Source organism: Tamandua tetradactyla, chromosome 17, assembly GCF_023851605.1.
Source record: "Tamandua tetradactyla isolate mTamTet1 chromosome 17, mTamTet1.pri, whole genome shotgun sequence".
In the NCBI taxonomy this organism is placed as follows: Eukaryota; Metazoa; Chordata; class Mammalia; order Pilosa; family Myrmecophagidae; genus Tamandua; species Tamandua tetradactyla.
In genome coordinates this window covers 78,370,975-78,394,440 of record NC_135343.1, presented here as the reverse complement: position 1 = coordinate 78,394,440, position 23,466 = coordinate 78,370,975, and the positions used below count along the sequence as shown (strand labels likewise).

The window sequence follows — 23,466 nt, the reverse complement described above, 5'->3', positions numbered from 1 at the left end:
TGTGATCATTTCAAAATGAACTTTTGGCTCTCATTTTTTAGGCCACAGAAGAAGTATAGATTCCAATATGAGGCAGCTCTGTGATCAGGAATTATCTGGGAAGATATTTTTCCTTTTCTTTTTGTCTCCCCTCAGCTCTAAGCGAAGGCAAATATAGACAAGTAACTCAAGCTCTCCCTCTGTGGAGTGGGTTTTTGTTAGAATTATTCCATTTTTCATTAAGGATGGCCTTGGAATCAGAGGATCCCTGATCCAACCTCTCACTTTGATGGGTGCTGGGCTTTGTCCCTTAACACCAGGATGCCTAGTCCATTAATACACAAATTCAGCTCCCCAGAATCAGTAGATGCTTTCTGGGCACACGCCAATTTTAACATTCATTTACCTCTCTGCACTCATGTTTTACGGCTCCAGAAATTTCCCTATTTTTCCAACACCCAGCCATTCATTTAAAAAAATAATAAAAAAAAAAAGTTTTTATCCAGTATATTTGGTTGTTGTAAAAATTTATTCCTCTGCATAGTCAGTCAGATTGTTGGCAACTGAAACTGACATTTGTTTTCTTGTACTTTTCTCTAAATATACATTATTTAATAATTATAGTAATTAGCAATACTAGACAGTGATTCCTAATAAAAACAATGCTTTATAGAGAGAGCTTTAATATTCAAAGCATTTTTACCATCTAAAAGCTCTATTTTCAGCTTATGACAGCAGAACAGAAATTATTTTCAGTTTATGAAGCTCAACAATATTCAGAAATTCTCAAACAGAGGTATCAGAATCACCTTTGGAGTTAAAAAAACTACACGTGTTCAGGTTTAAAAGAATTATTCAGGTGATTCTGATTCAGAGCTTTAGTTAAAAATTTACTTCACCGGATTCAGGGCACACAGTTAGGGCTTGAATTCAATAATCCTGCTATAATTAGTCATACCTCCCTCTCCTGCCTGAATTGATTTCAAAGCCAATTGAGGTATAGACACTGGACTTAGACAGATGCAAATCCAAATATCAGTTTTATTATTTTTTCTTATCTTTTTTCCCCCACTGCATGGGCAGACACCGGGAATCAAAGTCGGGTCTCCGGCATGGCAGGCAGGAATTCTGTCTGCTGAGTCACCATCACACAACCTAGTTGTATTATTTTGAAGTGTGGCCTCAATCGTGCTCCTGATTCTTCCCCTGAAGTCTAGCTCATGGATTGATCTACCCAAGGAAGAGTTTGGGACAACAGGACAGATTGGCCCAGAATTACAGCTCCATTAGGGAGAACTGAGAGAGAAACCATCTTTTGGACAAACCTGGGCTTCAACTCAAATGAGCTTACCAGATGGACAAGGCAGGAGAATGCAGTTGCGCTACTGGCAGGCAGAGAGAGGGCGAGGGAGTGGAGCTTGGCCAGTTTCTTTTCCCATCTTTCATCAATCAGATGCCACTCTTCCTCCCTTGGAGTAAATGAGAAGTAAAGAGAGGCTAAAGCATTCTTCCTAATCTTTATCTTTTTGGTATATGCAATAGAAATTTTCTCTCTTCTGGAGAAAACTAAGGAAATGGGGGACAAATGTTCCTCCTAAATGTGGGTTTCCTTCACACCATTTCCCCATCAGTTTTAGTTTCCTACGCTGCTCCAGCAAATACCATGAAATGGGTTGGGTTTAAACCATAGGAATTTATTCTTACAGTTTTGAGGCTGAGAAATGTCCAAATCAAGGCATCATCAAGGCAATGCTTTCTTCGCAAAGACTGGCTGCTGGCGATTCTTGGCTCTTCTGCCACATGGCAAGGCACATGGTGGTGTCTGTTGGTTTCTCCCTTCTCATCTGGGTTTTGTTACTTTCAGCTTCTTGCTTCTGTGGCTTTCTTTCTCCCTCCCCCACCCCCACCCCCATCTCTGCACTCATTCCATTTATAAGGGACTCTAGTAATAGAATTTAGACCCATTCTGAATGAGGTGGGCCAAACTTAACTGAAGTAACCACATCAAAATGTCCTACTTACAAGGGGTTTACACCCACAGGATAGATTAAATTTAAGAACATGTTTTTCTGGGATACATACAGCTTCAAACCACCAAAACTATCCTTAAATTCAGCAAGAGACCTTTACCCTGGGCCTTTCACTTTAAAGTCCTTCTCAGTCCCTCTTCCAGATACCCTTTAGTACCTCTACTTTCTAGACTATGTTCAGATACCTGGTAGAGCAGAGTTCCTTGCCCAAATACTTAGAAGCCTGCATCCACGCCTTCTGATGGCATGTCCGCAGTCCACACTCCTACGGGTGGGGTGGTCTCTGGTCTGTGCACTGCCAGGCTGGAGGCCTAGCAATGTGAATATGTGGACGGCTCTTAGCTGTGCAGCCAAGCAGCCAGGCAGATGAGGCCCCTGCAGAATGGATGGAGCTGAGGGGTGGCTGGTTCTCTGTGTACTACCCTATTCTGGTCTGGAATTAAAAATGGCCTTTCAGGTCATTATAAAGGAATACTTGTCAAGACAAAAGTATAAAACAATTAAACAGTTTCTTAGCTTGATTTATCACTTTTAAATATTTAGATAAATGGCACAGGAGCTTCCATTTGTACTTTTTCTCTGAGCCCTGCAATTGTTAAAGGCAGGCCTGTTTTCATGTATTTTATTTCAAAAGTTTAATTTGGTAAAAACAAACAAACATACTAATCTTTCTCTCAGATGTATGCATATTTGTTTATATAAGAAGCAGTCTCAAAGGATATCCCTAAACATGTTAATATGGTTATCTTCTACGGTGAGATATGGGTGGTTTTAATTTTTTTCTTCTTATTTGTGTTTTCAAATTTTTTGACAATGAGCAGGGGAATGTAAGTTTTTTAAAGGGGAGAGGGTGGACATCAATCAGGGCATACCTGTTCAGAAAAAAATAACCTTATGTTCTTCTGATTACGCTCAGGGGAGTCAACATTGTATATGAAGCACACGCTCGTTCTGTTGCTGTCACAAATTTCTTGTGAAAAAGAACTGGAAGGGCATAAGCAGGTCTTTTGGTCAGACGGCTGTTAAAATACCAAGGTTGCTTTCATTGACCTTGGCACCAGACATCCGATAGGCCAAGCTGATTTCAGTGAGTAGTGATAAGGGGCACAAGGAAGAATGAAAGAAATTCTGTAGCGTTGTTTCCCAAATCACAGGGCTAAGACTCCCGTGGGGATTAAGGAAACTGGAACCAAATTGTTTGCTGGGTGCACCCACCCAGGGGCTCCACCAGCTCCTGGGACCTGCGTAGCCATCCACAATGTCCTTTCACTTCATCACAAGAGCTGATTGTGCAGTTGCTCACAAAATACTTTGCATGTGTCATCTCATTTGATCCCACAGCCATTCTGTCTGATGTGAGGGTGGGTATTTGTATTGCATAGCTAAAGAAGTTGAAGCCCAGAGGTTCAGCAGCTCAGGTGTGATCACGTCCAGGAAGTGCTGAAGCCACTGTGTTCATCCTACTCAGTCAATTCCTCATCTTATCATTTTTCTCTCCATTCCTTCCTATCATCAGTACCAGTGTGAGAAATCGGGATGATAGGTTCTCTTTTTCCTTCACTTCATAAAATCTGGTCACACTTATTTCCTTTATCTCTTGTCTGATCCCCGTTTGTAGCCCAGAAATGGGAAGAGGTTGCTAGAGAGTGAAAATGCTGAGACTTGCAACACTCCAGCAGCTCTGACTGACATTAGGCTCCCGACTGGGGGACAGAAAAGGTCGTACAGTGCAAGACACTCATCTTCAATTGTAATCTACTAAACTTTTTATTTACATCTACATGCATCTTCTCATTTGATCTTTATAACAACCCTGTGCAATATGGATCACTGACAGGTTACATAGGATAAGGAAACTGAAGCCCAGAGAGGTGAACAGACTTCCAGATCCCACAGAAAGTCTTCAGAAGCACTTCCCAGTCTGTGAGCAGCACTCTATAGCCATCTCTATGTGCCTATAGATCTGATGCTCATTTGAACTCTCAGTCTGGAAAAAGTTAGCAGTGCTCAGGTTAGCTCCTCAACATAAACATGATTTATGCGCAAACCACCCCGCCCCCAACCCTTTCTGGCAATAACACCACAAAAGACTCCAAACTGGCTGATACTTACCGTGCAGAAGACTGCTTTAATAATATCAGTTTTCCGCTTCTTAGTCCTTGGAAGGACTCCCTTTTCATAGATCACAATGTTGGGGCAGGGCCAAGAGATGGTGTGGTTGACTCACAGGTCACTGTAATTTATAAGTCAGAATAATAAAGAGGAAGGGAGGGCCGACATCACTGGCAAGGGAAATTTTCGGGTATTTTGCTGAGCGAATTACAGCTAGCTCTGAATAATGTGGGAATAAAGAGCTTGGTGAAAAAAATCAAGCCCATGGAAGGAAAGGTCCACAGAAAGTCAAACCACTATCCTAAGGGTTTGCAAATATTCTCAAAATTTAAAAGTAACTTAATAAGAAAAAGCAAAATCTGCAAATATTTGTGTTAACCAGTGTGAAAGAGAAGGTGCTTTGTCATAAAGCAATGAGAAAACACACATACACACACAAATGCACACCCAATTGATTTCGGAATTGGCTTGCTATAAGCCACACATCCAAAGTAAAAAGTATTTCTTTGTCCATTAAGCTATTGCAATTAAAAAAAAAAATTAGAAAAGAAAAAAATTGCAAGATAAGCTCAGCTTTTAAGTTCACTTGTTGAAAACCAAATGCAGCTACAATTATTATTAGGCTTTGAGACTCTCATAGTTAAAAGCAACCAGTATTACCTTCAGCCCATAAGGGATTACTCTTTTATTAGTATAGTCTTGGGATTAGTGTGAAATGTTTGTCTAATGAATGCAGCTACTATATTTGAGCACATGCCTGAATAAGCTACTTGTTGATTGAAACCTATCTATTTATAAGCACTTCTGCATGTCGTGAAAAATCCATTTGTATTACCATGGCACAGTTCTCAACATCTGAATAAAGGCCCTTTGCCATTCACTATAGGGAGTGTTGAGAATAAACATGCAGAAAGAAAGTGTGTTGTGTCCACTTGCAGGTTTTAATCCTCAGTCTCGGCCTATAAAGTAGAGTTGCCTTATCTAAACAGTGATTTAGATTGATTTGGCTGTTATAAAGAGGAAAATGGGGGAAAAAAGAATACTTTTCATCAGACTCACTTACAGTTTTAACTCGGATTTACCGTAACCCATTTATCCATTTGGATAAATGGTCACAAATAGCCCAAAGTAGTCAAACCTTTTCTTATGTCATAATCTCTGAAGTAATTCAGGAAAGTGGGTGAATTTACTACATATATTTGATAGTGTTTCTTCTTCCATTTCTGCTTATGAATACCAAACTAAAAGCATGTCCAACAGAAACAATTACATCATAAAGAGACTAATCCTAGTGCACAAATAAGTCAATGCTTTTGAGGTTTTGAGTACTCACTCCTTTACTGCATTGAGGTGCCTTTTGAGGTAAGGTCAGTCCTCAACTTCACCCCGTTTCCTGCTTCTCACATGCAGGATCAACTCTCTAGGCCTCCTGAGTTTCAGTTTGGGTGTAGAGCAGGGATTCCTTATTGTTTTGTTTTGTTTTTTCTTCTCATTTCTATGAAGTTGGGGTTCCTATTTACTTAGGCTGCCTCTCTGGAAAAAGACTGACTAGGATTTACATTTATAAAAAAGACTGAATAACCTTTCTGGACCACAGGCTATTAACCTAAACCTCGCAGAATTTCTCTCCTTGGGGAACTTTATAAGTGATGACAGGCAAAATGTCCTGGTATTCCACTGTTAGAAAGAGAAGACTGAAATCAGTAGACCACTCAAGGCTCTTCTAGCCCCAACCTAGCAAGGAGAAAGCATGCATGCAGGCTTTAGCAACCTTGTGCATGTGGCTAGTTCTTTTCCTTGGGTATTGTGACCCTCAGTTTCCTGATGATATCACAAACCTTCCTAGCAGGGTTCTTTTGAGGGTTTAAGATGATGCTGGGTACAATGCACAACACACAATGAGAACTCAATAGCCTGTAGCTAGTTTCATTACTATTCACACTCTCTTTTATCTAATTGATGAAGCAAAAAAGCAGTTCGGAAAACAAAAGTATTTATACAGGAAAATGAAACTTACAATAGATAAGGTATTTGGAAATAGCAAGTATTTAACCATAATATATCAATACAAAGTACAAAAGAAGCTGTAATAGATGAACTATAGCTGTTTTCACAGATACTGTGCTATTGATTCTGAAGCTGGGTGGGTGAAAGTGCTCTAAGAAATATTAACCTGATGGAAGGTACTATTATTACTATACCCACTTCACAGATGAAGAAACTACATCCCTGACGTGCTGAGGTTTTCATTAGAAAGCCTAAAGCTTTTTTTTTTTACTTTACCAAAGTATTTCCCCTTACATTTCTTCAATTATATTAAACATTCATATAAGAAAGATTACTAAATGTAATTAATAGGTCTATACCTAAAGAAGAAGACATATGATAGCTCTCTTTTTGGTAAGATCATTCCAAAACAAAAGAGGGGATAGGGCGGCATCCTGCAAACTTGGCTTCAGCACAGCACTCTAGAGCAGAACTGGAGCGGACGACCCTTTGCGGACTTGGTTTGTAAATGTTCATAGTCACCAATACTGTATTGTACACCCAAAGGAAAGCAACAGAACTAAAAACTTCTAAAAACCTTGAAACTCTTCTTTAGACTTTCACTTAAATACTGAAATCATTGTTCATTTCAGTATTTATTTTCTATCCATTCTCTACTGGGCGTTATAACTTGCTATTGATAAAGAGCTGATCTTAAAACCTTGCTCCATCCATCCATCCACCCACCCACCCACCCACCCTTTCTTCCATCATTTACCTACCCACCCCCACAAAAGCTTCCAAAAAAGATGTAACGTACGCACTTAATGCTAATCATAACACTGCCTCATTTTATTGATTTTTCTCATAGGTATCGACATTCCTTTAGGCTAATATGATATCAGAAAAGAGAAGCAGATGGTTAAGTAGACAAAGCATTTAGCACTGGTTAGGATAAACTTATTGGTGAAGGAATTTTTTAAAAGACTTTTTTAATGTTCTGAATACTTTGTATGCATGGATGATCTATTTTTAAAATTAAAAGGCAGTTGAAATTCACAAAAAAGCTAAGAGTAATTTCACATTTTATAAATAAGAACATGAATAAAAACAAGGGTCAAATGAGTTTGTATGGGAGTCAAAATTCAGGAGCACAGCCAGGAATTAGAATTCCTTACTCTGACTTTTGTACTCAGATTATGAAGCTCAGCTGCTGCCTCTAATATTTGTTTCCAAAGACATTACTAAGAAAGCATTTTACTTTGGCAATTTGCAACATGGCATGATTTATAGTTGTTTTCACACATAATATTCTGATTAAATATCATCTTTATGGCTGGCAGTACACACAACGAGGAGGCCTGGCCTGGTTAACTAGTCACTTAGTGTGGAATCAAAACTTGAGTAATGTCATTTTTTTTTCTTACATTTTCTTGATTTAGAAGTTAAACCATACCCACATTTTCAATTTAGCTAAGCCTGTATCTTCCTCATTGAAACACAAAGTTCCAAGAAACGTAAAGGTTTTCATCATCACCAAATCTTTTATCACATTTGGACAATAAAGCAGCCCATCTAATGATTACACAAAGTTGTAATATGTGATTTTCCCCACTTTGAACTAAATGCTTCCAAAGAATGATCTAATTCATATTAGGCTGAGAGAGAATAAGCCTATGCTAAAAAGCAAACTATTATTTATTTGCTCTTTGTGCTTGAAATACCTTGAAATAATATGAATACTGAATTTAACTGTAGCTAGACCTAAAGAAATGGGGAACTTTTAATTTAGTGTCCTTCAGATAGTTCAAAACATTTGAGAAAGGTACAAAAATCAGACTGTTAGCCATAAAAACAGAAATTTATTTTAAAAACTGAATATTTTGTGTTTCAGATACATAGGTATAAGAGAAGTAACAGAAGGTGAAAGCACCTTTCCAAGGAAGTGTTGCAAGCATGGTCAATACTGGTTTCGAAACTGGTTGCTGAGGTCTTGGAGCTCTTTCACTACGGCATCCATCGCTGCCATTTCATCAGCTAGCTCCCTGGAAATTTCTCCACTTGCCACATCTGTAAAATGTTGCTGCAACATAAACAGCAAAGAACTATCAGAACAAGCGCTAGAGCCTTTTTAAAATAAAAGAAATACCAACTGTAGAATTAAAATGACCTTTGATAATAAGACCACAGCATTATAGCAGCAGTGGTATTGCTTCTTCAGTTCACATCCTGGAAACGGTCAAGTCTTAACAACTAAACAACGAATTAAATGGCATGTCTGCCTGAACTTGTAAATTCAAATGAGCTCTGCTCTTCCAAGTGGTTGCTTTCACTATTGGTTACTCATATCAAAGTTATAGGTGGGTTTTTATATTAAGGAACATTATCCATCCAAACAAAGCAAATTTATTTGTTTTATATACAAGTAAACAAATATATTTTCTATTCAAGTTCATGTAAATCACACCCTTTATGCTAATTATTTTAACAATAATTTTGGCTTTGGCCTCTGAGGCCAAAGATTATCAAGATCTGGTAAAAGCCAAAAAAAAAAAACCCTCAACAACATAAAATAAGCCTTGGGAGGCTTACTGCAATATACTTCAACAATACTACCATAGCCAAAAACATTTTGGAATGCCTCTCTACGAACTGCCTGATGAGCCAGTATAGACACCCAAGAAAATCTGCCTCAGGATTTTATGATCACATTTCGTGTTTGTGTATACCATCAATCAGAAACTGCGTTACTAAGCTTACTATATAGCTCTTTCATCAGACTTAACTAGATGATTTATTTACAAAAGTCAAATTTACCATTAAAATATCACTACCAATGATGATAACATTACTGGGTTAAGCTTAGAGTTTCACATAGTGATTATTTCTTAGAGCAAAGAGCATTCACTCGCGTATAAAACTTCAAAAATGTTTAGTAAAATCGTGTCACCTTACTTTGCAGTTACATCTTATACAGCATTTCACACTAGAACAACATAAGGACTTCTGCAATGTGATTAGTATAGAAAACATCTTTTAGGAAAAGAACTGACCAACAAAGCAGTCTTTAAAAATGAAGAATTACAGTGTTTGAGAATCATAATGAATCTGTATCCCTACCTTATAAAGTAAAGAGGAGGCAGAGAAACACTGAGGCTTAGAAAGGAAAAACGGGATAAAAATTCTGGCCGAGTGTTCCAAAAGAGGTCGGGCACCAGGCTTAGCACCCCCATGAACCAACAAGCCTTATGATGCTCTTTGCCACTGTCATGGTTAGGGACAGGTGTCAACTTGGCCAAGTTGTGGTACCTGTTCATCTGATTGGGCAAGCGCTGGCCTGTCTGTTGCAATGAGGACATTTCATAGGATTAGGTCATGATCACGTCAGCTACATCCACAGCTGATTCCATTTGTAATCAGTCAAAGGGGAGTGTCTTCTGCAATTAGTGATGCTAAATCCAATCATGGGAAGCCTTTTAAGGAGGACTCAGAGGAGACAGGTTCCATTCCTGCTTTGGCTGGTGAGCCTCTCCTGTGGAGTTCATCCAGGCCATCCATTGGAGTCGTCGGCTTCGCAGCCTGCCCTGTGGATTTTGGACTCTGCATTCCTACGGTCACGTGAGACACTTTCATAAATTTTATATTTGCAAGTGTTCCCTATTGATTCTGTTTCTCTAGAGAACCCTAACTAATACAGCCACACACCTGCACAATGACAAGGGCCAAGGAGCCACTCTGACTACATGACTTGTTAGGTAAATCTTTAGGTTCCAGCTTATCTCCATGAAGGCCCTAGCATGGCAAGAAAAGAGCAGAGATTCGTGCAAACCAAGCCTACTGCAAGCTATTTACATACTATCTTAATTCATTTTTACTTTTTAAAGTGTTCTAAAAGTACGTTATTTTGGAATGCAATTAAAGAGGAAAAGTCCTATGATCCACTATGAAATCAAAGACTTCCACATTTTATATGAAAAAAGGCACTTCAAAATAAATATTAGGATATGATTTTTTTATTTTTGGAGGATCCAGTGGTGATCTAATGAGATCAAAATCTAAATACAGATGATGGTCTGAGGTCTCATTTTCAACATCTGGATATCTACACAATATGGAAGGATGCACAGCACCTGCACAGACAAGGCTACATAAGTCATGCAAGTATAGATGCATATAATGGTAATAAGTTATAAGAAAAAGCTTTGTACAGAGAATAGGGAAGAAAGGCACTTTGAAAAGAAGGCAAAAGGAAACAGAACATAAAGCACACAGAAAAAACATACGTTTTCAAACTTATTTGAAAAGTGTTATTAACATTTACAATACAGACAATAAGACAGTACGTTATGCATTAGCCAGTTAAATTGGTGGAAATTGAACTGCCTTAATAAAATAATAATTTCACCTTATTTTTATAACATTACTAAAAACAAGACATAGAAACATTATAAAGTTCTTTTTACTTTGTGTACATTAAGTAAAGTTTTCTATGACTTTCAAGATTTGGATATATGAAATATTTTCTCTTAGTGATATTACCAAATAATATCACTAGTTTGAAAGCTAAATTTAACTAGTGCATTTGAATTTGAGAAACATGCCTAAATTTCCCAAACAAGTGCAGGATTTATAGATTATTTTAAGAACGTATTTAAAAATTATTGGGCTGGGAAATTAGTTTACTGAGCTGCAACAAGCATTAACTAGAAAAAAGCAACAGAAGAGAAAAGAATAGAAAATTGATCAGACTGTCCTTTGTGAAACTTTTGTATATGTGAATGTACATATTTGCATATGTATGTGTATATACATACTTGCTCTTGGTGGGAACCGTATCATGCTCCCCCAAAAAGACATGTTCAAATCTCAATCCAAGTCCCTAAAAATAATACTTATTTTGTATTTTAATTCCTCATCTGATTAAATAAATTTTATACAAAAATAAATTAACTACCAAGCCTCAAATTGCCCCTCTAACACAGATACACAATAAATCCTTAATAATGTTTGCCAAAATAATGTCAAAAAGACAAAAGGAAAAGAGGAAAAATAAAAAACCACAGTAACCCAAGGAATCATATGAATTAGCATTGCTGAATGTGCTGTTTTGAAAGGATCTGTGGACCCCAGAAAAGTCACGCCCTAATCCTAATTCAATTTGTGGGAGCAACCATTTCTCTTAAGCCCTACTCAGCACTGTATATTGGAAACTTGATTAGATTACCTCCACAGAGATTCAGCTTGCCCAATTACGGCTATTAACTTTTCCTTTTAGTTCGACATAACACAAACATTCCCACCATATGACCATTCCACTCCTGACACACAATCAACAACTCACAATATCATCACATAGCTGCACACTCATCATCACGATCACCCCTCAGAACACCTGCACCAATCCAGGAGAAGAAAACAGAAAAAAAATTCAGACACACCATACCCCCCACCATTGACCACCAGCATCTCAATCCACCAAATCTACTCCAACATTTATCCCCCCCACTATCCATTTACTTTTAATGCACATGCCTTACTCATTCATCCATGAGGTAAACAAAAGGAGCATCAGACACAAGGCTCTCACCATCACACAGCCACACCGTGAAAGCCATATCACTATACAATCATCCTCAAGAAACATGGCAGCTATTAACTTTTGAATAATGGGGGATGTGATTCCACCCATTTCATGTGAGTCTTGATTACTTTACTGGAATCCTTTAAAAGATGAAGCATTTTGGAGAGAGCTTGAGAATGAAGAGAGCAGGAGAGACACGAGAACTACAGAGCCCACCAGCCAGCCACCTATGGAGATGAAGGAGGAGCTTCAGGAAGCAAGAGGCCTGGAGATGAAGCTAGAAGACGTCGCCATGTTCCTTCCCAGTGGAGAGAGAAACCCTCAACTTCATCCGTCTTTCTTGAGTGAAGGTAACCTCTTGTTGGTGCCTTAATTTGGACATTTTTATAGACTTGCTTTAATTGGAACATTTTCTCAACCTTAGAATTGTAAACTAGCGACTTATTAAATTCCCCTTTTTAAAAGCCATTCCGTCTCTGGTATATTGCAGGGTGACAGCTAGCAAACTAGAACACTGAGTGACAAGAAAATGGTTTAAAACTAGTTCTGTTATATATAAATTGATTGAAACGCTCAGGAACAATTATTTTCTTCCTTTAAGAACAATGTGTGTTAGAAAGGGTTTTGTTATGTGAATCAAGTTTTAAAATAAAAAAAAATAAAAAAGGAAAATTTGTAGCACCTCTAGCAAAAAGGAGCATTTCCAAGGAGGTGATAGCTGTGGCTGATACTATAATTACCACAAGATCTGGACGGGTATATCCTGAAGGAAAAAAATAGTCATGTACCAACAGGTTTGTGGGCTAAACAAAGCTAGGAAACTTTACTATCAATTTTGGAAGGAGAGTCACAGGAAAAGCTGGATGCTTTGACTTTCTTTGAGGGAAATATGCCGAGAGACACATAAATCTGAAGTTGTGCTGGCAGACTGGGGAGGAAACAGAGATCAGGGTAGATTGTAGAACCTGGTTCTGGCATACAGCTAAGTAAGGATAATAAAGTGAGTTAATTATCTAAGGAGGCAAAAATGACATCTGGATCTGAAAAAATCAACTAATTAATAAAAAGGAACAATCTGGAAAAGTTTATACACATGTCCAGAAATGGTCTCCACATGCCACATACTTGCTCTCAGAAGTGAGTCAAAATTAGTTTGCCATCCAAGATTAAATAGCGAAGGCAAGTAAAGACTAGGAAGGAAAGTACTAAGTTGCGCCAGAAGTTAAATTCCTTTATATTTTGCTTCCAGAGGATTAATCCAAATCTAGCTGCACATTAGAATTACTTGGGTGACTTAATACAGATTTCCCAGGCTCCATCTCAGCTATGGCTCTGTATCCGTTAAGGTTAGAGCCCAGGAAGTCAGTCTTCAGAAACCTTTCCTGCATGATTCTTGGGCATCCCTATCACAGCTTTGGTCCACAGGCTGGTATTTGGGAACTGATGGTTTATTTTAATTGTCAAACCTGAGTCACCTATCTACCTTAACATTTTTTTTTTGTCAAATATATACCAACTATTTAATATTTTTCTCTGGATCAAATTTTTTTACTTTTTAAATAAAAGTATTTTAAAGGAAACATTACATCATTACCATAAATGGAGAATATATAACATCCATGAAACCGTAGGTTTGATGTGCCAGCTATTCTTTTTGTAATATGCAATAAAATATAGGTTAAAATCAGAAAGTTTACCCAAGTGCCAACAGTGGTATGTATGCTACACTTTGGGAAAAGTGATAATAAATCGGTAGTGCATGATTTTAATTTAATTTTTAAAAATCATGAGGTATGAGCCTATAAACCACTATTTCTATGACCCCTAAGTTACCTGAGTTTAGGGTGGTTTAGCCATCGGTCCAGTAACATCTCACCAGCACATCCAACCACCTAGGGGGCTACTATCTAAAATATAACGTAGGCTTAAAATTACCCGTGATTTAAAAGAAGAGTTAAGAGCCCTACGCAGACAGTAGAGGCCTTTTTCTATGACAATTCTAATTAATGCACACTTCACTCTCACCTTTGCTTTAGATAACAAAGCCCGTAAATTGAGCCGAACTGAAGAAAGTACTTGTACAGCCTCTTGGGTGCTGGATTTGTTTTTACTGCATTTTACAGCCACTGGAAGATAAATATGGGAGAAAACACCCATTAAAAAATAAGTACGATTTTTAAAGTATAAATTAAATTTAATAAAAATAATTAGTGAAAAAAAGAAGCCATTATTTAAAAAAGCCATTATTCATTTAGGATCAGACTTCAGAAATATTTCTACATGTAAAGTTCTTATTTTTGAAAAGAAATAATAATTATGTGCACAACTCCCCCTTCTATCCTTCTTTAAGAAAGACACTTAAATGCTAAAAGGGGAATTTTGAGGGAAATGAGTGATTTTTGGTGAGTTACAGATGGTTTGGAGTGACGTTCTAAATACACACACAGCAGGCACACAGTGAGGACACAAAATTTCATTGAAACAAGGTGCCCACCAAGGGCTGGAACAGATGCGGTACGTGTTGGGGGGGCTTCCCCAGGACCCAGAGGACCTGGCAGAGACTCACAACTTCCCTGACACGAGCCCAGGAGCTGACTTGCCGGAGTTCACAGCTCAATTTCTAATCCTTTCTGATTTCTCTTTCAGTCATTTTTTATTTATAATTTGTGCTCAATGCAAATTAATTCCGTAACATGAGAAGTTACTCTGAATCAAAGCATAGATACACAAACACAATATACAATCCAAAACAGACATATAGCATTCAGACATAAAGCAAAAGGCAGTATCATTTACACACACAGTTGCTTGTGATCTCTGGGATCTGGTTGTTCCCGTGTAGATTTCTAAAGATGGGAAAAAAATGACTGGCTGCCAAGACTACCATGGCTATATGAGATGCTGGAATATCTACGTATTGGTTCGTGACCATGCAAACCAAAAACTTCATGGGGGTCTATTTTTAAAAAGGTTTTTGTGCACTGAGGTAGCTGCAAAAGATTTACTTTCCAGAATCAAGCTGATTTTAGGCTTAAGACCAAGAGTTCTAACTATATAAAAATATTAACTGATTCAAAAATTGTTCTAATTGTGGCTCTTCTGATTTATAAAGCTGAAAAATACATTTACAGAAAGAGTATAAAGGTTTTTACACATTTAATGCAGGGTACATTCCAGTCTTCACTTCCTAAATACTGTATTTACATTGTTTCTGGCCTCTTCATATTTGCCTTTCAAGTGTCAAGACCTGTGAATTTTACTTTCAAAAAAGATCACTCATTAAAGTGTAAGATGTATTCAACACATGCAGAAACAAAAAAGCAGTATTTTGAAATTGGTCAAGGTCAATGTATTTCTACTCTTTGTAATCAGTTTCCCTAAATGACCATGGTGCTCTTGTTGGATGGAAATGTGATGGGAAATACCTACCATTTGATTTTATAAGTGTATAAGCAAGATTTATTCAATATGTTTCCATTGGGGGGTAGATTCCAATACATAATTGCACTGACACACATCAATTACTATATAAAAAGTCAAATACAATGTCAAATCCAAAGCTTCAGAAGTAAGAGCTCGTGTCCCAAGAGAATAGTGATAGCTTAACAACGTAAAATTTTTATTTAGAGTTTATTAGCATTAAATTAGTATTGATGAAACAACACATGGAGAATTTACAGTAACACCTGGAGGTTCCTTCTAATGTACATATAAATAGTATCACGGAAGCTAATTACCTAATCATTTCATTGCTCTAGACATCTAATGTCCCAAATGAAAGCTTAATCTTCATTCCACACCCTATTTTTTCTCCCTCAATAAGATAAAATCGATTTGCTTTTCAAGGTAGAGTTGTTTTTTTTTTTTGGGGGGGGGGGGGGGGCAGGCACCAGGAATCAAACCCGGGTCTCTGATTATAAAGCTTCTCTGACATGGCAGGCGAGAACTCTACCTGCTCCACCATGGCCTGGCCCAAGGTAGAGTTTTAAGTGTCCATATTTCTTAAGTCACATTTAAGGAAATCATCTCTTCATTTTGGATATTGTCTCTCTTCTTCTTCTACATAAAATTCCAGCAAATTTAATATTGGCATTCATCATCCAGTCAAATCCTCCACATGTTTTTTAAATCAGACAAATTTGGGGTTCTCAACATTTTCTGCATCAATAAGGTGTGGAGCCAGTAAATTTGATGAAGACTGCTTTCTCCTTGCCACACAGGCTTTTAGATGCCAGTTGATTGGGGGGTGGGGGGTTGGGCTCAGAAGACGGGGAAGCATAGTTGTTTCTTGGTCTAAGTCTCTTAACAGTAGAGGTATAAAAAGGAGAGTGAGACCACAAGGAGGCCAGCTACACACTGCAGGGTACTACCACCTCCTAGGATAATAGCATTATCTGGACTTGGAGCATCTGAGGTATTCTGGGAGGAGTTACTTGAAAGTGTTGTGACAACTGTGTGAGTTGAACACATCTGCATGGGTAAGAGTAGCGCCAGAAGCAGCAGCCCCAGCCCAAGCCTGGTCACCATCACTTTGCCCACGTCCGCTCCATCGGCGCGCTGTATGTCTCACTGGATGCTGAGTGGGTAGAGAACTACTGGCTAGGGGCAGAAGCAGGCAAGGTGGACTCTAATGCTTTTTCATACTCAGGGTTCTTTCACCATTCTGGAAGAACGGTACTTTCATTTGGAGGTGGTTCCTGAGCCATGCAAGGTATCAACGGGGAGGGGAGGACAGCAGAGTCATTCCCAACAGCTCTGCCTCCGGCATTCTGGGGAGCCCATTTTCCTAACACATGAAATTATGAAGGGGTACACTCCTCCCTGGTAGAATGCCCAGTTATTAATAGCGCTTTATAAGAACAAGTGAAGAGTTGTATAAACAAAGTGACTAATATTTCTTCACTGAGTTGTGTTCTTGTTTTTGTTTACCTAAATTATGCTAAATTCAAACAGACCATTAACCAGATTCTATTTTAAAACTGCACTAAACTATTTAGTGCCTAGATCTTAGATTAGGGATGGAAAATAGATTTCTTTGTGCTACAAATTCTAATCAATTGTGAACCTGGCTGTGCCTGGCAAAACAGAGTTTGATCATTAATAATATCTTCCATGGCCAGCAAGCACCAGGTTTGACATCTTATTTCAGACTAATAATGCAATTTTGATATTTCTCAGCTAAAGGTGGAAAGGATGCATGGTAATTAGCAATGTTAATCGTATTTCCAAAGGGCAGAGTTTACCTGGAGATAGTGAGGTATAGTTTATAGAAAAAAACTGTAACTATCATAGCTCAGGTATTCAGACTATTGAATACCTAAGAACTTACATCAGAAATAGCTGTAATTTTTCTTTTAATCCTTATTTCTATTCTGAGAAAAACAATAGAGCAAAGAGACACATATTCTATTAGTTCCCCTCTTCAATCTCATTTCATGGGCACACATGAGAGAGGGCAAGAGAAAGGGACTGGGAGAGAGAGAGAGAGGGAGAGAGAATCAATCTGTTTCCAATTAAAACCCAAAACAGCAGTGCCTCCTTTCATGTAGGCTGTTGTAGGCTGTAGTGAAAATGCACAACTATTGTTTTAAAAGTTCCTGGAACGGCAAAGAATGAACTAGCTTTTCTCTACTCTTTCTTAGAAAATAAATTAGCAGAAACTGTAAATGAATACCCTTCAGACAATGCAAATGGATACACAATGACAGCATTCTTACTGCAAGGTCTCAGATACTGCTTTGAGATTGCAGTGTCTTATGTTAGGAGAGGTTTTTTTTTTAAAATGCTCTATTTCCTTTTCAGAATTGGGTGGAGTGGAGGAACAGAGCTGGGGAGAGAGGCTGAAAAGAACAGAATAGCAGAGAAACTCAGCTCACTCTTTGAGCACTGGTATACAAAAGAAGTCAGAAAAGGCTAAGATTTATCTTCATAAAAATAAAATATCACTAGAAACCAAAGCTGAGCATCCACCCAAATACATTTAAAATGTTGTAGGAGCACCAACACATAATTCATTAAAGTCAAAGGAGAACTTAAAAGAATAGACACTGTTTTTTCTCCAAGTACTGCTTTGATGAAAAAATGGTGCTGATAATAGTTTAAAAACAACTTAAAGATGCAAAGTGAAGATTTTTTTCCTAGAACATTTCTTTAACCTGCATCTTTATATTTGACAGGTTTAATACCATCACTCAGTGATTTCTGTGATTACCAAAAATATGTTGGCTTTGAAATTAGAGAGCTAGCTGTTAAAAGAAATGTTTAGGGTTGGCAAATTGAAGTCCATAGATCAGATAAATTCTTCAAAGAAAACTGCACCCTGCTAATTATGTACATAATACATCTTAGCATGTTTTCCCCAGACACAACACTGACTCCACAAAGGTCAAAGGCATAAAGCCTGACCTCCATCTGAGTCCACCCACCATGAGGCCAATCCAATCCATACGAATTCTAGCCACCCCCAAAACATCCATCCACTGGCCTATTAGCAATCACCCCAAACTTCTCTTCTCCATATGGAATCTCAGCTATGCAGATTTCAACATCTCAACCTTATCTGCCAAGAGCTGGGTGACCTAGGAAATTGGATATTCATATTCTTTTTGTCAATGATGTCAAAGGCCATAAGTAGAATTATTAGTTATCAAGCCCATTTCTAAATTGTTCCAATGTTCTGTCACTTTATTACAGGTAAAGTTAAACTTCATCCTTGCTCTTCACTTTTCTTTTTAGTTTTGAGTTCCTACCTTGAAAGGAAGGGGAGGGGGGTGAGCAAGAAGGATTAACATTTAAACCATCTACAAAATACTGTTTGTGTTTAAATACGCTCTCATTTATTCTTCTTAACAATCACATGTAGCTATTATTCCAATCTCACTGTGGGGAAAGAGGAGTTACATAATTTGCCCAAAGTCATCTAGCAAGTACGTGGCAGAGCCAGTCCTAGAGCTTAGGTCTCCCTGATTCCACAGCGCTTCCCTCTTCATTGTCCCTTGTTGCCTCCCTATTTGCTCTAAAGTATTTAAAATTGCAGGAAGAAATTAGAGAAGTAAGATGATGACATTAGGATGTAGATTCACTGTCTTTGTGTTTCATTTTCTAAGATTGAGGCTTATTTTATTTGAACTGTATTCCCAGTGTATCACACACCCATATTTATATAAAAATAAATATATGTTACTAAATCTAACTGGTATATTCTTAATTAATGCAAATAATTAAAAGTGGGATATATTTACCCAACAGGCATGTAGCTTTTTTATGTAAGCTTTCACGTACAACCACAGATAGAACCCACCTCCCTCAAATCACCCTCTCAGTTTCCCAAAGCTAGAGATTAGATTGTTTTATATTTCTTTTGTATATGCTATTACCATACACTCCAGAGATCTGTGTACTTTTAATGAATAAATATTTCCATTTATAAAGGAAGAATATGAGTAAAGGAAGAATAATAGGGAAAAATTAACTGGTTTCCTTCATACTGCATAATCAATACAAACAGAAAGTTAATACAGGTGTAAAGTATTGTGCATCTTTTTAAAAAAATTTACTATAACCCATCATTTTTTCAAACATTACTTAAGTCTCTACCTGTTTGTTTTTTTAATTGCTGCAAAAGGCCTACTACATAGTAATTGGTCATAAATGTTTGCTGAATTAAATGCAATAACTTCAGTATAATGAAATAATCTGAAATTCTTTGTAATGGAATTTTTACTTCTGACTAATATTCTCTTTTATCAGCAAAAAATACATTAAGATATGCCATGGATATCAAATGTTGCATCACATACCATGTGCAAGTCCTAAGGCTCTCTGCACCACTTCTTTAAATGATGTAATATCTTTCTCCCAGCAACTGGACTGTGTGTCATACTTGTATGCCTTAGAAAGATACTGGAAAGCCTGAGGAAAGAAAGAACAACATGAGAACAATTAGAATTCACATTTTAACTCTATCTTTCTTGGAAGTCATATGGAATTAATTCCAACTAAAAAATTAGCATCTGTGTACCATAGCTCTCTTATTCTCATCAACAAAAGTAGATAGATGCACACACAATAGCAATAAGCAATTAAAGAAAATCAGGCATATATATTTGGATAAAGACACTTCCTTGTAAAGAGAAAAATATAAAGGCCAGGATTGGAAAGCTATAAGAACTATACAGATTTCCCCAGCATTTGTAGCCATAAGTTTAAGAGAGCAATTTAGAGCAGAAAGCATGAATTTGGTATAAATTGTGTAATTGATGGTAGAGGCATATAAGCTCACAGAAGTTTAAAACACTTCTTTTCTTTCACAACCCCATCCTTGTGAATTCTGGAAGGAGAAGTCGCAGATCAGAATTCAGAGTACCATTAATTCTGTATACACAGCACATAGTTCAAGAAGAAATGGAGACTGCAATGCAGCAGTGTGTGCATGTGTGTATTTCAGAACGTACTTTCTAGGCTGCAAGGCCAAGGCAGAAGTCAGCTGGATGGATGGAGGGAGGAGAGAATGGCTAGGAATTCCACAGATTATCTGTACTGTGGCTAATTCCAAACCCATGCAAGCAATATATTTGATGTAGATGTTTTGAAAAGAAACACAAAACAATTATTCCAACCTTGGAAACTCTGAAGCTTCCTTTAAGTTCAAAGATAAGAGACTAACTTGGGTTTAACTGGTATTCTATTGCACTGGTGAAAACAGGGCAGGACAACCTCTATAAAGCACTATATGTTTAGACTTTAAAAGTACTTCTCCTTGTCTATTTCCTTTTCCTTTCCCTTTCACAGTCTCCATCACGAATCTAAACACTCCCCCTGTCCTTGGACCAAATCTACCTCAGTCCTTAGCAACGAGCCTGCAGAAGGGCGTAGAATAAAAACAAAGGCCAGTGCTTTGCCACAGGTCCAGCAACGGGTAAGAGGTTAAAGAAAACTCTTTTGCAGAGAACAGAACAATTAAATAAGAAAAACTCATGGAAAGCAAAAAAAAAAACAGAAGACAGAAAAGAAGGTTTATAAGTCCACATACAAATAAGTTTAACCTGTCCACAATTCAAAGTATATATGTTAAGGACTCTGATTCAAAACTGAAAAATCAAGCATATTAATACTAATTACTAAATTCTCCACTCATTACTCAAAAAAGTAGATCTACTACATAGCTGCTCAAACAAAAAGTGAGAGTCCAGAAGGAGAGGATAACTAACCTTTTCATTTTCATCAGGTTTTTCACTCTGCCCATTTCCATATACTTGGGCATACAGCCTCCAGATTTCTCCATCATTTGTCACTCTTGAAGTTACTCTGCCAAGTAACTCCTGCAGCTTTCCTTTGAGGCCAGTTGCAGCATCTCCACTTCGATCAGTCATCCCATCAATCACTGCCCTGACTAGAATTTTAAGGACCTTAAAAAATGCATATAAGTGAATTGATAAGTTAGAAGTAAACAAACAGCAAAACCAAAACGCTACCATCAACAGCATTGTACAGACTGAATTATTCTCATCAGAAAAACTTGTTCTTAATATTAATCCATTCTGGTCAGTATGGACTCATTGTAAACAGGATTTCTTGGCACTAAATAGGATCAAGTATCTCTTGATACTAAATAGGATCTCTTGAAGATGGTACTTCAGTTAATGTGTGGCCCAACTGAATCAGGTTGGGCTCTAATCTAGTCTCCCAGGGTCCTTTCTAAGGAGAGAAATCCACAGGAAGACAGCAGAAGTAGACGATGGAACCTGGAGGAGAAGGAGAAGATGTCACCATGTGCAGTGTGATGTGAGAGAAAAGGCGAGGGCCAAGGAGGGACAGCACCCAGACCCAGAATGCATCTTCGGGAAGAAAGCATCATCTTGCTGAAGCTGCAATTTTGGAATTCTCCTAGTCTTAAAACCATGAATCAATAAATGCCTGTTGTTTAAGCCAACCCACTTAATGGTATTTGTTTTAGCAGAGGGAAGCTAAGAAAATCAGCAAGGACAATGATCTTGATAAACCTGTGAGATTTGTTAGACTATCATCCTTACACTTTTTAACATTTTTAAAATTGTGAAATATGATATATATACAAAAAACCAATAAATTTCAAAGTACATAATAACAAGTAGTTACAGAACAGATTTTAGAGTTTGGTATAGGTTACAGTTCCACAATTTTAAGTTTTTCCTTCTAGCTGCTCCGAGACACTGGAGAATAAAATAAATATTGACATAATGATTCAGGAGTCACACTGGTTAAATCCTATCTTCTCTATTACAACTCCTCCTCCTTTTGATCCTTCTCCCAATTTTAGGGTTAGTTGGGCTATACTCATTCTAACTTTTTCATGTTGGAAAAGGCTGGTGATAATGTGGAATAGGGGGATAAGCCAGCTGATGCTCTTAGAGAGGCTGGGCCCTCTGTGTTTTAGAACTCTTCTGGCCTGGGAACCCATCTGGAGGTTGTTGTGCATAGAAACTTTTGCAGAATCTTAGAGAGAGCCCTAGGTGTTCTTTAGGGTTCACAAGAATGATTTTGGTTTTGCTTTGGCAAATCATGGTAAATAGCAATATCTAGCTGAAGTTTGTGTAAGAGTAACCTCCAGAATAGCCTCTCAACTCTGTTTGAACTCTCTTAGCCAGTGATACCTTATATTGTTACTATTCTTTCTTTTCATTTGGAAGACACTGTCAATCTGATGGTGCCAGGGCCAGCTCATCCCTTGGATTCATGCCCCACTTTGCCAGGGAGACTTTCACTCTGGATATCATGTCCCATGTAGGGGGAGTGGGCATGATTTTACTTGCAGAGTTGTCACCCTTACACGTTTATTAAAATAAAAGTCAAACCGTCCTAAACCCCTCTCTAGAACTGCATGCCTATCTCTCTGAATGCCCCTTTACTGGCTCCTTTGAGTTCTCTTCTTCCATAGGGCCCATACTCAGTGCTCAGTCCTTCTTTGAACAATCTCATTCAAACCTGTAGCTTCAAATACATTACCAAGCATACTGTGATTGTCTGTGCAGTTTGAACCAGACTCCTCTCCATAGCTCCAGCACCTCAAGATCTACCAGTCATGTCCCGTGAACATCTCTCACTCCATCTCTCCAAGTGTGAAATACAGATCCCACAGCTGTCTTCTTCCTGTAGTCTCTAATGTGATCCCATATACACAGTTTTCTGAGCATCAACCCAGATTCTCTTCTCTTGCATTTCTGCCACGTCTAATTAATTTTTTAATTTTCAAATTAAAAAAAAATACAACAAACAAATGCAAACATTTTTAACTTATGATCATTCCGTTCAACATATACAATAAGTAATTTAAAATATCATCACGTAGTTGCATATTCATCATAATGATCATTTCTTAGAACATTTGCATCAATTCAGAAAAAGAAATGAAGACAATGCAAAAAAATTCATACATATCATACCCCCTACCTGTCCCTTTCATTGATCACTAGGATTTCAACCTAAATTTATTTTAACATTTGTTCCCCCTATTATTTATTTTTATTCCATATGTTTAACTCATCTGTTGATAAGGTAGATAAAAGGAGCATCAGACACAAGGTTTTCACAATCACACTATAACATTGTGAAAGCTGAATTATTATACAATCGTCTTCAAGAAACATGGCTACTGGAACACAGCTCTACATTTTCAGGCAGTTCCCTCCAGCCTCTCCATTACATCTTGACTAACAAGGTGATATCTACTTAATGCGTAAGAATAACCTCCAGGATAACCTCTCGACTCTGTTTGGAATCTCTCAACCATTGACACTTTGT

At 37.7% G+C, this 23,466-nt stretch overlaps 1 protein-coding gene and 1 long non-coding RNA gene across 5 annotated transcripts in view; both read right to left on the bottom strand.

Annotated features, from left to right (window-relative positions):
• Nucleotides 1–1,366: 1,366 nt before the first annotated feature.
• On the bottom strand, nt 1,367–5,872 carry LOC143661774 (uncharacterized). The gene is made up of 3 exons (XR_013164821.1): nt 5,455–5,872; nt 4,122–4,242; nt 1,367–1,448 (listed from the first exon to the last, which is right to left on the bottom strand). It is a non-coding gene; the product is annotated as an uncharacterized LOC143661774 (long non-coding RNA).
• A 2,077-nt stretch (nt 5,873–7,949) lies between these two features.
• Nucleotides 7,950–23,466, bottom strand: part of TTC27 (tetratricopeptide repeat domain 27) — a 312,437-nt gene continuing 296,920 nt past the window's right edge. For all 4 annotated transcript variants that reach the window (XM_077135030.1, XM_077135029.1, XM_077135028.1 and 1 more), the window contains 4 exons: nt 20,898–21,095; nt 19,488–19,599; nt 13,714–13,814; nt 7,950–8,190 (listed from right to left, as the gene is read on the bottom strand). In XM_077135030.1, the coding sequence (XP_076991145.1) occupies nt 8,068–8,190; nt 13,714–13,814; nt 19,488–19,599; nt 20,898–21,095 (534 nt within the window). In that variant the 3' untranslated portion in view covers nt 7,950–8,067. The remainder of the gene's footprint in view (nt 8,191–13,713; nt 13,815–19,487; nt 19,600–20,897; nt 21,096–23,466) is intronic.